This window comes from Onychostoma macrolepis, chromosome 02, assembly GCF_012432095.1.
Source record: "Onychostoma macrolepis isolate SWU-2019 chromosome 02, ASM1243209v1, whole genome shotgun sequence".
NCBI classification, from domain to species: Eukaryota; Metazoa; Chordata; class Actinopteri; order Cypriniformes; family Cyprinidae; genus Onychostoma; species Onychostoma macrolepis.
The window spans coordinates 20,740,236-20,754,808 of NC_081156.1; the positions used below are offsets into that span (position 1 = coordinate 20,740,236).

Here is a 14,573-nt window from a genome sequence, read left to right on the forward strand (position 1 = left end):
CAAAGCAACCACAATCCATTAGATTCACACTACGAACAACCAGATCGATATTAGACTTTATCAAGACAGCCAATCGAGAAGACCAACACAGGCCTGCCAACCAAGAAAAGACACTCTCTATACGGCCGGCCAGAAAGATCTTTTACTAGAAAACTTTTCCAGGACTTGAACATACTGCCATTTAGGTCAGGAGAGACCTACACCAGCTATCAGCCCCAAGAAACATGAACTCCTTAAGGAATTACTTCTCACTGCCAAGCCAAAGTCAGCAGACTTGACTGGGGCTGTGGCGAGGCAAGGGAAAGTGCTCAGGCCAGGCAAGTTTCACGGGGTTTATGAGTCATAACTGCAGGCCAAGGGTGATCCAACTTTATTCTGTCTGTTTTTATTACAATAACTGTAGAAGAAAAAGATACAAATGACTGAGAGAAACGCAATGGAAACATTATATGAAGTCAACACCCCGATAGCCGAGCCACTGTACACCCACAGGCCTGGCAAGCACCACTCCTGCGCTGGCACTGATTGAATCTGTGGCTCTAGATATGAGAAGAACAGGTCATTGTTTAAATTATGGTCTGTTTGGTTCGTATCCATGGCAACGGGCCCTTTGATACTCACGCAGAATGCTAGGTATGCCTTTGGTTCTGAGGATTCCATGTTCTGTCCAAGTCTGATTAATAAAACACAGACACACACACGTAAACACACTGACACAAAGACCATACAGAGAGAGCCTTGGCCTGCAGGTGGAAACTCTTGTGGGACTGAAACACTGGGGTCAATGCTTTTAAAAATGCAGGCAGAAATCCTGAAATCTGACCGATGTCAGTGCTTGTCATATTTGTAAATTAGCAGTATCACTCAATACTAGACATATATAAATTGGTATATATTTTTATATTTAAATTATGTGAATTTAGTAAAATTAAGTAAATTACCATCTTTTTGGAATCGGCCATAATTTTTTTCAGTGAATGGAAGCACATTAACTTGAGCTCATCATAGCTGAGAGCACTGCTGAAATTAACTGAATTACTGAAAAATGAATTCACATGGATATTGTTTTTATCAATTCAATGGTATGTAATTAAATATTTTTTTAAAGTTCTCATGACCTTTTATATGAAAAATAAAGTTAATTTTTGTAAATATCATAGAACATGAAATCAGTGGCGGCTGCTGGTCTTTCATTTTCAGCCTACATCATAAAAATGTTCCATTTATTTATACGTAAATTCTGTTCCTTTTCAAGAAAATGCTCTGTGACCCTGTCGTACCAACTAGGCGTCTTTTCCAGTGACGCTAGCCTAGCCTACTCTATGAATAAATGAACAAACAATATAAAAAAAAAAAAGATATTAAACTCGACGGAGGAAATGTGGGAACTAGGTTAAACTGCAACAAGGAATGTGGTGTATAATAGGGTTGTCACGATACCATAAAAATGTCTTACGATACTATACTAGCTTAATTTATAATTCAGTTCTACAAAGTGAATCAGAATTTAATAAATAAATAGATGTAAGTGAAAACAGACAATATTATTCTCTGAATACTTAATTAATGTGAATGCATGACTGGCTATTGTTATCCATGAAATGATCTAAACAAAATTCATCTTAGCACTGCACAGAAGCTGCATGAAGTGACATTTTGATGTGGCATTTATTCATTTATAATTGCATGAATAATGTTATGAGATTAATGTTTTAAATACTAAATTCTGAATATAGAAATATGTTGGAAAATAATGTAATATGCCTACTTTTAGACGGGAAACTTAAAAACGGCCAGCAGGTGGCAGAAGTTCGTGATTGAATCACTGAGTCATTCAAATGATTCTTTCAAAACGGCTGAATCCTTCAGGAGCGAATCAAATGACTTTTTATGAATGGCTTCGTGAATCAGTGATTCGCCCAAATCAACGCGGATCTGGAATCGAACACAAACGAAACAAAAACAGCACTCTTGCTCGTGTCGTATTGCCGAACTGTCAGGAGCATTTTTTTTGCTCGCATATCTTGAAATTTCCGAGTTAGCAGCATGTATATTAAAACATAACATTATAAATGAATAAAAAATATATAATGATTGATAAGAACCAAGTGCAAAGCCGCTATGGGACTGAGCTCGAATAACTTCAGCGTCAGCGACTTTTTATAGTACAAAATCGCTGTCAATCAAAAGGAGATGCAGTCTTTCGACAGACCCTCCAATCATCACGCAGAAGCCCGGAGTCCAGGCACGCCCACTCCTCCATTCACCCCCAGAGACAAGTATAGGTCTCTGCAGCAAAGTAATGGGAGTTACCAGATCGGGGCGTTTTTTGACCATGTTACTTGATTGGCTGACGTCATAGTGACGGTAGGTTTAGGGGTGGGGTTAGGTCAGGGGGATCATTTTGATTGCATGATTTAGAAACACCCAGCAGCTTGAAAATGCCTAGCAATTCAGAAACGAGATTGAGGTCTCTGCAGAGCAAAATTGGGTGTTTCTGAATTGCTGGGCGTTTTCAAACTGCTGGGTGTTTCTAAATCATGCAATCAAAATGATCCCCCTGACCTAACCCCACCCCTAAACCTACCGTCACTATGACTTCAGCCAATCAGGTAACATGGTCGAAAAACGCCCCGATCTGGTAACTCCCATTACTTTGCTGCAGAGACCTATACTTGTTCAAAGCAGCCCCACTGAAGTCAATGGACGCTAGGCTTCAACAGCGAAATGCACTGTGACGGATGTATGAGAAGGAAATCGAGTCCGACCTGCTATATGTAGCTGATTCTGAACGAACTCGTCTTCGAGATGAACCTGTTCTAACACATTTTTAGTCAATAAAATGTTAACACAATAGTACATATTTTACCATTAATTTTTTGACATTATAGGGGAAGCCAAGCTTCCCTTGCAGTCTTAAAGAAATCCCCACTGCATGAAATATACAAACACTAGCAGTCAAAAGTTTGGAGACAGTAAGATTTTAGTTTTTGTCAAGGCTGCAATAATTTGATTAAAAAAATGCAGTAATATTGATAAATATTATTACAATTTAAAAGAACAGTCTTCTATTTAAAATACTGTAAAATATCATTTATTCCTGTGATGGCAAAGGTGATTTATCATAGCCACTACTTCAGTGTCACATGATCCTTCAGAAATCATTCTTTTACTGTATGCTGATTTGGTGCTCAAGAAATATTTTTTATTATCAATGCTGAAAACAGCTGTGCTGCTTAGTATTCTTGAGGAAACTTTAATACAATTTATCAGGTTTGTTTGATGAATAGTATGTTCAAAAAAAACATTAGAAATAGAATTGTTTTGTGACAATGTAAAAAGTCTACACTGTCACTTTATCTATTTAATGCATTCTTGCTGAATAAATGTGTTAATTTTCTTTCAAATGACACCAATCTTTTGAATGGTAGAGCACCTTTAATGAATGGACTGAATGAATGACTTTTCTGAAACACAGGGAATGACTTTTTCCTGTTATCCGCTTGCTTGACCGTCATCTGGCCAACTGTAAACTGTCGTCTTTAGATGAGGGCGGAGAAAAGATGTAACAAATTCCAAAGGAAATTTTTTCCAGAAGACTTCTCCACCCATCATATTAAACTTCTACTCGAAGAACCAACTATGTGCAGTCTTTTTCAAAAGGCTGGCATTGCCGAAACTAAACAGTATTACCCAAACAATGCATTTGTGTTCACTAATAAGGTCAAATGAGGATGACAAGAATGACTGAATCAATCAAGGTCCTTCCTCCACAAATACCTAAACCGAAAACTAAAACGGTCTTCTACTAATGCTGTTCCTAAAAGTATATTTTTAACATTAGCGGTGCCAGTCAGAGCAGGGTGGCTTTTGTTGACAGAGGGGTTGGTCAGCCCTGAAGGCCGGTGAAGAAGACAATTCGTCCATGCCTGAGAATGCGTCTGGTGACCTCAACGCAAGGACACGAGACGCGGCACGCTGTCTCTCCCTCAGCTGCTGCATGCGCTTGTATAACCATCCAGCTGAGCTTGGCCTGGACAATTCTCAAATGACAGACACACAGCACAATCAAACAGCAGCAGAGTCAAAGCCAACAGCAGCAGCACTATTATTCTGCTGACTAACACTAAGCAGCCACTGTTCAGTAATCACAGACTGTTACAGAGAGGGCTACTTCTGACTGATAATGACATAACCGCCAGTCAAACGCTTCTGTCAAGCTAAACGTAGTGTAAGACATTGACATGTCCTTTAAAGGGATAGTTCACCCAAAAATGAAAATTCTGTCATTAATTACTCACCCTCATGTCATTCCAAACCCGTAAGACCTTCGTTCATCTTCGGAACACAATTTAAGATATCTTTGATGAAATCTGAGAGCTCTCTGACCCTCCATAGACGGCAACGCAACTGCAATATTCCCAGATCCAGAAACGTACCAAGGACATTCTCCCAGAGTTTTCCGCCATTTTGGAGAGTACCCCAGAACGTAATCAACGTAATGAGCGTTGTTTACATTCAGCATGCGCACGCTTTTTCCTAAACATAAACAATGCTGATTATGTTGATTACGTTCTGGGGTACTCTCCAAAATGGAGACAGTAACTCGGGGAGAAGAATTGTTTAATAAATTACGTTATTATTTTTTTCTTTGTGCACAAAAAGTATTCTCGTAGCTTGTAAAATTACGGTTGAACCCCTGATATTACATGTTTTTCACTATTTTACAATGTCCTTGCTACGTTTCTGGATCTGGGAACATTGTCTATCTATGAAGGGTCAGAGGGCTCTCAGATTTAATCAAAACCTATATTAATTTGTGTTCCGAAGATGAACGAAGGTTTGGAGCGACATGAGGATGAGTAATTAATGACAGAATTTTCATTTCTGAGAGAAATATCCCTTTAAATTTTGAATCAGTGCATGTAAAATACTTTGACTTCTTCTTTATGTGTTTTGCAAGCTGTAGCGACACTAAAGGCCCTTTCACACCAAGGACAACTATAATGATAACTATAATAAAGTTTTAATCGTGGTCCACACCACAACGATAACGACACAGAAGAATTATATTTTTGGAATCACTTTCAGTTTTTTTTTTTTTTACAGCTGATGAATGATAAAAACACTAGCTGCGTTTCCATCACCATTCAAACTGCGCAAATTGAAATTGCGAACTGAAAATATGCCTAATGGAAACACATAAATTTAACAAAAACCCCCATATATCGCAAAAAGGTTTTTACACTTGCATGAGGTGGTACCTCACCTGAGAACCAATCAGAAACCACCCAAATCCAGCGGACGACAACTGCAGCATGTGCTTATATAATAAACAGAACATTATTGTGCATTGGTGTGGACACTAGTATATCTTTCTTGGTGTGAACAAGCGTTAAGGGTCAGTTCAAATGGAAGTGAACAACCGAATCCATTCTTTGACCACAGAACTGAGAAATCATAATCAAGAATTGCAGAGCCACAATAATAATTGATTTCCTTGATATAACTTGCTGTGTTATAAAAAGGAAGCTATACTTTATCACTGCTCAAGTTAGTGCTGATGCTGTAGTCTTGCTTTGAATCGATTTGTATAAGGTAATTATTACAGCAATTCTCTTTAATATCAAGGCTGAATTCTAATTAAATTAAAATAACACCAGGAAGATAATTAAATTGTTTTGAACTTTAATTTAGATGAAAGCATCTGCTAAATGAATAAATGTAAATGTACATTAAAAGAAGTAGATTTAACAGCTCAGTCTTCTCCTACTACATGAAAACATAATGCTGTGAAAAATTTAAATCTGTTCAGCACCAAAACATCAAACCGTACAATCCCACAGATCTCATGCAACAGCAATTTCAATGCAACCAAATGTGGTGAAAATCCTCTGATTTCCCATCTGACCACAAATCAATGGTTGCAGATCAGCTCTGCCATAAAATAGGTCACTAGAGCGATTTATCGTTGTTCCCATGAATACTGTGCAGGCACTATAATGCATGAATGAATACACAGAAAATAAATATGTGTAAACTAAAAAAAGCAAACAAATGCCAAACCTGCAGATGCCTGCAATAACAAAAAACATTACAAATGATTTGTAAAAATAGTAAATAGCTTTAAAATCAGAATTACATTTGTATAGTGAACTGTTAGCAGCATGTGGTCCTGGCAAATATACTCATTGTTTCCAGAGCCATCAATAAAAAGCAATGATGAGATTCCTCAATACTGTCGTAATCTCTGCTTGGAGTTAAAACTACACAAAATGGTACCCAAAATTACAAAAGAATAGAAAAAATAATCAAATAAAAAAAAATAAAAAGTCAAGAATTATTAAAGAGAAAACTATTGTACTCAATAATACAGTGCAGTTGTGACTCCTTGTATTATTTGCTTGTAGCGAACAAAGCAAACAATAGAACATATTATGAGCAAATGGTGAGAAGGGTGGACATCTTTTATTCATATTTATTTGGTTCTAGAGAGAGGAATGACTAAGCTGTGGGTGTACATGAGCGTCAGCGTGTTTTTAAGAGGTATTCCACTGACCCATTTAACCCACAGAGTCAGAGGAGTTTGACTAAAAACATTCAACTGATCATTCTGTTCTCATCCTAAACGCATAAGACCATAAAATATCCAAGTATCTGGCCTGTTTTGTCTACGGTTCCCTTTAATACTTTAAGCTCCACCTCAGGCATCAAATGAGTGAATTCGGTCTATAGTTGGATGGGTTTTGCTGCAGTGCAGAATATTACTGCACATCTCTGTGCAAGGGATTTATTCTATGCTCATGTAAATGAAGCACTAACTGCAGTATCAGTCACTGGGGACTTCTCCCTTAAGCACTCAGGGACATTTTTACTTTTTTTGCCAAAAGGATTATCAGTGCAGGCATTACTCCATGCTGGGCTAAAACAGACAATCTCTTCACTAGATTGTTCTGTGTAAAATAAAACAAGCAATAAACAAGAAGCGAGTTTCCATGCAAGCTTCCACAACAAAGCTGTGACTGATCATTTCTGAAATCACCAAAAAATGGAAATTAGAGTAAAATGGAAATTGAGTAGAAAAAATACTGTCTATGAGTATGCACGCCAGCAGATTGTCGATTAGGCAGTCTATACATCTACCCTGCCATCTGGTCCTTGTGATGAGAATGTACGAGCACAGTGCCATGGAAACTATTATCAAGATAGAGAGGCTTTGTATGGAATGCAGTATTAGGGCAAAGGTGTTGTGGACAAAATGGAGTGAAGGGTGGTGAAAATGTAGAAGATTACACATTTAATGAGTAGAGATACAATACAGTCCTATTAATGGTTGAAGGGTTGAGGTGTTTTATTTGATATCCTACTACTGTTTGAGCACTCATGTAGTTCAAACAATAGGACATGGTGCTAGCAACGTTAAGGTCATGGGTTTGATTCCAAGGAAATCCATGATCTGATAAAATGTATACCTCAAATGCAATGTAAGTCACTTTGGATAATGATGAATATGAATGATAGTACATATAAATGCACTACAGTGAGAGAAGCTGAATTTCACATATTTACATGTGTTGCCATAAAGGCTACAAGGCATATGCAAATTAATACTGTATGTGCTTCTGCAATAAAACACCACAGACATTTGAATAAGCTAACAATAGACTGTTGAATGTCTGATGATAGAACATATAAAATACATTTGAAACTGTTTGCCAAAACCATGAATTGCCTAGAGAAACAAGATTTAAGGTGTCACATGCGTGTTCTTTGTGGATAAAGAAATCCCAGAATTCACTGTAATGAGTTCAGTCAATAAAATTAACAGAAGACAGCAGATGAGGCAAGAGAAACATTAGAACCCTTTATTTTAAGACACCTTATTTTAAGGTGTCTGTTACAGAGTAATTATACAGTTAGTATAACTTAACAACATGTACTTAGGGTTTGGTTTAAGGTTAGTTTCTTATAATTATGTATAATTTACTGTTATTACTATAGTAAGTACATGTAACACAGTCACTAAAATAAAGTGTTACCTAAGCATATATTTTGTTCAACACTGAAAAGTATTGTGAATAATAGATAAAAATTAACTCATTGATTATTATTTAGTTGACCTCTAAGTTAATTGTAAGTCGAGTCTCCTATGCAGTGCTATCATTGTGAGTCGCTGCTCTAAATTGATTATCTATGAGGTTTCATGACAGTTGGGAAGCTGCCATAAAGTGCATTCACACAGAACAAGTTATGTATTTAAAAACGTAAGACACAAGTCTAGAGCCAAGTTTTTTAAAAGTTAAAAGAACTTCTTAGATTTTAGAATGCAGAAAGGTGCATCAAGTTTAAGTAGAAAAACACTGGAAAATCAGTGCTGTGGAATGCAAAAACACATTCTGTGAAAATGTCAGGAAGCAACGAGGCAAGTTTTGGAACAGAACTAAAGTTGACTCACTAAAACAAAAGCACTTGTGCAGCTGAAAGTGCTGACTCCAGTAAAACTGCTAAACACCTGGCAGCTCGAACACAGGTGAAACTATATGCCTCAATGCCAATAGCTTCGTTTACATGCACCCGAATAACCGATTTATAATCTGACTGATGGCTCAATCAGACTGAAAATTCTTCATGTAAACACCTCAATCGATTTCGATTGGACTGAAAGGGGTGGTGTAGACCTGAAATAATCTGATCAACAAGACAAAATTTAGCATGTCAACACTTGAATCAGGATTTAAAAATACCATGCATGTGCAGTGCCGCAATGTTTTGCTTTACATATATAGACCTTTTTCACATTTCTGGGTTTCTTAGCAGTGGAAGTCATCATAGTTGGGTAAACTTCAAGAGCAGTGAATCGCAGAGTACCACAAATATATTTTTGCATTCCCATTTGCTCAAATAGCAAAAGACTTTAAAGAAAAGGTTCATATAAACAGAACTTTCAGTATATAAAAATAAGATTGGATTCATTCCAGTTTATGAAAATTAGTGCATGTAAACACATCTAGTGTGTAGACTACATGGTAAATTTAAAATTCTTTTAGTCATCTGAACTCAAGCCTGATGGTTAGTGCATGTGCTTTGAAACGTAGCGTTATGTCGCTCATATGGAGCAATGCAAATTCATGTCATCTGTCATCTCATCTGTCATTTCTCCATCCCATTCCCCTAACATTCTCCCTAACATTCCTGCGTCTTCTAACTCTCAATAAGAGAGGAAATCCTTTGGATTCCTGATGACGCTTTCAAAGGCCAAAAGAACATGTAGGGCGGCCAAAACGAGACACCACGGAGGAGTCTCTCCAGATCACCAGAAACATCATTAGCTATAACCACTAATGGGCTCTTTACACAACCCAGCCTGAGCTTTTTGTTTGTCTCCTTAACACCCTCGCTTTAAAGAATACAGTCAGCCTGCCCATGTGCATTATTCAGAGCGCTGTTCATTCACCTCCCATTCATTCCGCCTCACAATGGCTCCTATCACTACCCTAGACATTGCTAATTCATGGTGGTGACATTCATGTCTCCCAGAATCATTCGGGGATCACCATGTCTTTCTTGGCCATTAAAACAGTGTGTCAATAAAGAGTGGGCTCTGTGGCGGAGCAAGAGGAAGCCCCTTCATCCGCCTGCAGAGCTCTCTGTTGTCTTGGCAAGTCAGGTGTTCGCTGGCCCATGTGTAAGTAGGTTAATCCCTTCTCTCTATCTCACTCTTTCTGCTCCTGGAACCACTGCTCAGGAGAATAACCTCTCCTTGTTACATGAACTATTCTTAGAACATCACAAATCTCAGATCCACAGAGGATGAGAGATGCTGGCATGACTTGTGGGATTTCTTTGGGAAACACAACTGGCTGTTCCCGAGTCTTACGTTTACTTCTCCAAAACATCAAAGCGTGCAAATAATCTAAGCGAATGCATTTTCACGTCTGTGGATAGAACTAAAAGAGAGAGCTTGATGAATAAATTATTTAATAGCTCACATGATGAAATAAACAAGCTGATGCTTTGGTATATTATCCCAAATGGCAAAATTATAGGCTGCTGTAGATCATGTGATTTAAAGGCATTCATTAAACACAAAAACACACATACACATTAAAACCATTTTCAAGTAAAGGTTATGCAGATTCCTAAACCCCATTCACTCTGCTAGTCCATGCTCATCTATGAACATAATAACATACAGACATCTAGGTCATGGGGACCATTAGCCCATCTGTCTTCGCTTATGTTCCAGTGCATTTGTTGCTTTATACTAATTAACTGAGGTTGATCTAATAACAGTTGCACTTGTATGAGGTGGTTTACAGTCTCTGGATATCCCCCTTATATATTCATCAGATATATAAAGGAATTTACTGTTGATGAAAAAAAAATTTAATTAATGTGCATTTGTATGGTAATTATGCCTAAACATGCTCATGAATGAATGACTATTTATTTCTAGTCCTGTTTAAATGAATTTGTGTGCTTGGTAAAGCACTTTATTATAAACATTATTATTTTAATAATTAATATTATTAATAATAACTGTCAATTGCATGATACAGAAGGTCATGTGATGTCAACATGGCAGTGACCATTATGGAACAACCCGCTCCAGGTGCAATACAACAGCTTTATTATATTTCTGATATTATATTTCTCAAAAGTGTTGTTTTTCATAGCAAAATAAAACACGGAATGCACCTTCAACACTGAAGGCTGTTTCATTACACAAATAAAAATGGACCAAATTCCCATTAAGTCATATTATGCTCCCAACATACACTGCACATCCACGGCCTCGATGACATCACGGAGTTCTTCAAGAGAATTGCGCCAACACTCCAAATTATGACGTCTTCTCTGAGGAAACAGCCACATAATCAATAAAACGATATGAAGTCCAACTGACCTTCACGTGTGAACGTAATTCTAGATAAACAAAATTCATTTTTATAAGCGCATTACAATAGACCTCTTTGTTAAATTGAACTAGAATTATTATTTTTTCTTTTCTTTTTTTTTAATGAAATGCGCATAAATCAAAATAATATAGCCTTAAAACAGTTGAGCGCGATTAAAAAGCAGAAACGGTCACATGATAATATTCCTGAATAATGCAAACTATGTTACAGGTATAACTGCTAACAATGGATCATAAATTCATAGACTGTTCATCAGCGCCGCATTCTGTGAACTGTAAATCCATATCTACCGAACTACAAGCAACCCAACGGGGACAAACCGGAGCTTCAAAAGAGAGATAGAGAGTCAAGGAGAATTTAGAGGTTGTAGGACAGAAATGTGGATGAAAAAAAGTGGATCCTCCATTGGTCTGGGACCGTTATTTGTGTCTTGCACAATAGTGTAGTAATACCTCGTATAACAGTGACAGAGCGGCCTTACCTCTTCCAGAACATTGACCGTGTTCCGACAGCTCAGCAAGCGGGTGGTGAAGCTCGATGTCGTGGGGGAATTGTAATCCTCCGTCGTCTCCGAGAGAAACTCGGACACGGAGATCTGATCCGGCATCCTTGCAAACACAGTCGCCCAATAAAAATGGAGGGGAGAAAAATCACAATAGTACCATGAATTAGACAGGGGTGGTCAAGAACGGAGCGATGTCTCTAGGTAAGGTTGAATGGCAAGGCAATGCGTAAAATGAAAAGAAACGTGGCCAAATGTGTGCCCTTTTCTTCACTGACTATGCAGTTCCCGTCCCTAGAGAGGGTCGTTGTGTGTAATTTCCACGTCTTTCCTCTTCCCTTGTTTTAATTATCCACTTGCATCTACATAAAACGGTTCAGACTCCTCTCCTTGTTCTCTCAATGTAAGCTGTAAGATGCTGGTTTAGAATGCCCTCATTCCACACTCAAGCTTTAAAATAGTCTGATATTTTGAGTATTTCCTTCAATTATTGTTGTTCCGGTTTCGGAAGCGGTTTCATTCTGTTTTCCCTTTCTCTTTCCTCCGTTTTCCCCCAGTCCTGACGGTCTGAGCTCCCTGACACCAGCGCGTGCACGCACGCTCATCTCCTCCCACCATTGATGACGGGTAAACAAGAGGACAAACTGCGCATGCGTCAGAACGCGATGGAGAGGGCTTTACTTTGGCTGCTTTGTGACAGACCACATATGAAAAAAAATCAAGAAATAATAATAAATACAGAATTTAAAAAATGCAAGAGTCAATTAAATAAATACAATATATTATTGGTAAAATGAATGCATTATTATATTGATAAAACCAAAAAAATTCAGGACTAAATTGTGCAAAAAAGACCCGCCGGGTCATGTATTTTTGCATTCATTTATATTTATTAGTATTAATCAATACTTTATAAATGTAATGCAGTCTATAAAGCATATAATGTGCCCTAATGCTGATAAATTTATGGTTTCGTGCACTGAAGGCAAGTTAAATATAGTTGTAGATGGTATAACAGCCAGTTATATGTGACCCTGGACCACAAAACCAGTCATAAGGGTCCATTTTTGGAAACTGAATAAATAAGCTTTCCATTGATAACTATTTAGCCGAGATACAATTATTTGACAATCTGGAATCTGAGGGTGCAAAAAAATCTAAATATTGAGAAAATCACCTTTAAAGCTGTACAAATGAAGTCCTTAGCAATGCATATTAGCCTACTAATAAAAAAAATTGCTTTTAATATATTTACAGTATGAAATTTGCAAAATATCTTCATAGAACATGAGCTTTAGGCTATAATATCCTAATGGTTTTTGGCATAAAAGAAAAATCGATAAATTTGACGAATACAATGTATTTTTGGCTTTTTCTACAAATATAGCCTACCTGTGCTACTTATGACTGGTTTTGTGGTCCAGGGTCACATATCTGTATTGTGCTGCTATAACACAGCATAAACATGTAACATTTGCCATACAAAATGGTTTAATCATTCTCTCAAATTCACCAATTTTACTTTTGTAGGAACTTTAGATTCTCACTGAAATATTACTGCACATTATTTGGACATCTCATAACTGTGACAAGAGCTGGGGACATCCATAAAGGCTGTTTCCCAGGGCCTCACAAGACCACAATCTGTCTTTAGGGGCATGAAACAATTTCAGAGGTCAGAGAATTCTTTGATTAAACTCAAACATACTTTGATTGCGCTGTAAATTGAGGAATGTTAGTATAGACCGATGTGCAAATCTAGAAGCAGAATAAACTCACTGGAAGCACATGTGATGTGCAGATGGAATATTTAGTGGTATAATGCATGAAAGAAGAGCAGTGCGTTTTTCAACTCACCGACTCCATAAAGAATCCCTGGAGGAAAAACTTGATAAACGCGAGGATGAGGACCTCATGGCTCTGTAGTCACCTCAATAAAACAACCTTGAGCTAAGACAATTAAAAAAAAGTGTTATTATCAAAGAGTGGAGCTAGATAATCAAATTGGCAAAGCTTAAGCTAGAATCTGGTTTCTAGCTGTTCCAAGCTGCTAGACCAGTTTAGGACCATCAACAAAACCAGCAGCTTAAAATGGTTAATCGTTTTGAAACATGTTAGTTGGTCGGTCAGCTAATGGCAATCTCAAACCAGCTAGAAACCAGCTATGTTCTAAAACACATCCTCCAGTTTAAGCAGGATTTTCCAGAGAAATAAACATGTCAATAATTAAATGTGATTCTCATCTTTCCTAGGAAAAATACAGTCCCTATAGAAAAAGTGCGCCCTTCCTGCAGTTTCTATTTGCTGCTGACATCACATTATCTAAAACAAATTTTGCCACTCAGGGAAAATAACCACGCCTTATAACTTACCGAGACAGCTGCAGTTTCACTCCGTATTAATAGCTTCAAAAGTAATTGCAAAGTAAATTGTGCACAAAGCTCCGTGTTTCCAAGTGGCACCATATTCACTGCATTGTGCTCAATCCAGCGCGCGGACATTACGGGCTGAAATCACATGCCGCTACAGTTACAATGAGCTGGAATGCGCGCATTGATCTGCCCCATCTGGAGCTGCTGGACAGGAAGCGAAAATCAAGCATGTGGGCCGGAGGGGGCCGGAGGAGGGAATCCTGCACAGGACCACAACTAATGGCAGGAACTGGGAACGCTTAACTTTTAAATGGAAATCTGACACCGTTGGCGAAATGAACGCGTTATGCAGTATTAAATTCAGCTTTACTGACAGAAATGACAGTCTCGCTCTTTGTGAAAACATCATGCTGATCAACCTTCTCTCTGAAAGTAATACGCATTAAAGAATTAAGGTCATCAAAAACACAAAAATAGAGGTTTCACACACACACACACACACACACAAAGAGATTTAATATAAGGTTTTTTTTATTATTACATTTATAGTTTCAACGTATTTTGAAAACAACTAGTGACTACTGACTGCACTTAAAATTAAGTTAAATGATGCATAAGTAGGCCTACATTTGTTTACTTTTTTGAAAATATGTTTTTTAATTAATAAAAAAGGTCAGATCAGCATACTACATCTCCTTGAGACATTACAAATGTTTCTATAAACATTCAATACATATATACATAATAAAAACAATAAACCATATATATATATATATATAC

At 37.5% G+C, this 14,573-nt stretch overlaps 1 protein-coding gene across 1 annotated transcript in view; it reads right to left on the reverse strand.

Annotated features, from left to right (window-relative positions):
- The window catches only part of asap1a (ArfGAP with SH3 domain, ankyrin repeat and PH domain 1a), a 59,384-nt gene extending 45,387 nt beyond the window's left edge, over positions 1 to 13,997 (reverse strand). The window contains exons 1-3 of the mRNA XM_058750076.1: positions 13,794 to 13,997; positions 13,279 to 13,371; positions 11,401 to 11,527 (exon numbers count right to left, since the gene is read on the reverse strand). Coding sequence (XP_058606059.1) covers positions 11,401 to 11,527; positions 13,279 to 13,337 — 186 coding nt within the window. The 5' untranslated portion in view covers positions 13,338 to 13,371; positions 13,794 to 13,997. The remainder of the gene's footprint in view (positions 1 to 11,400; positions 11,528 to 13,278; positions 13,372 to 13,793) is intronic.
- Between the last annotated feature and the right edge of the window lie 576 nt (positions 13,998 to 14,573).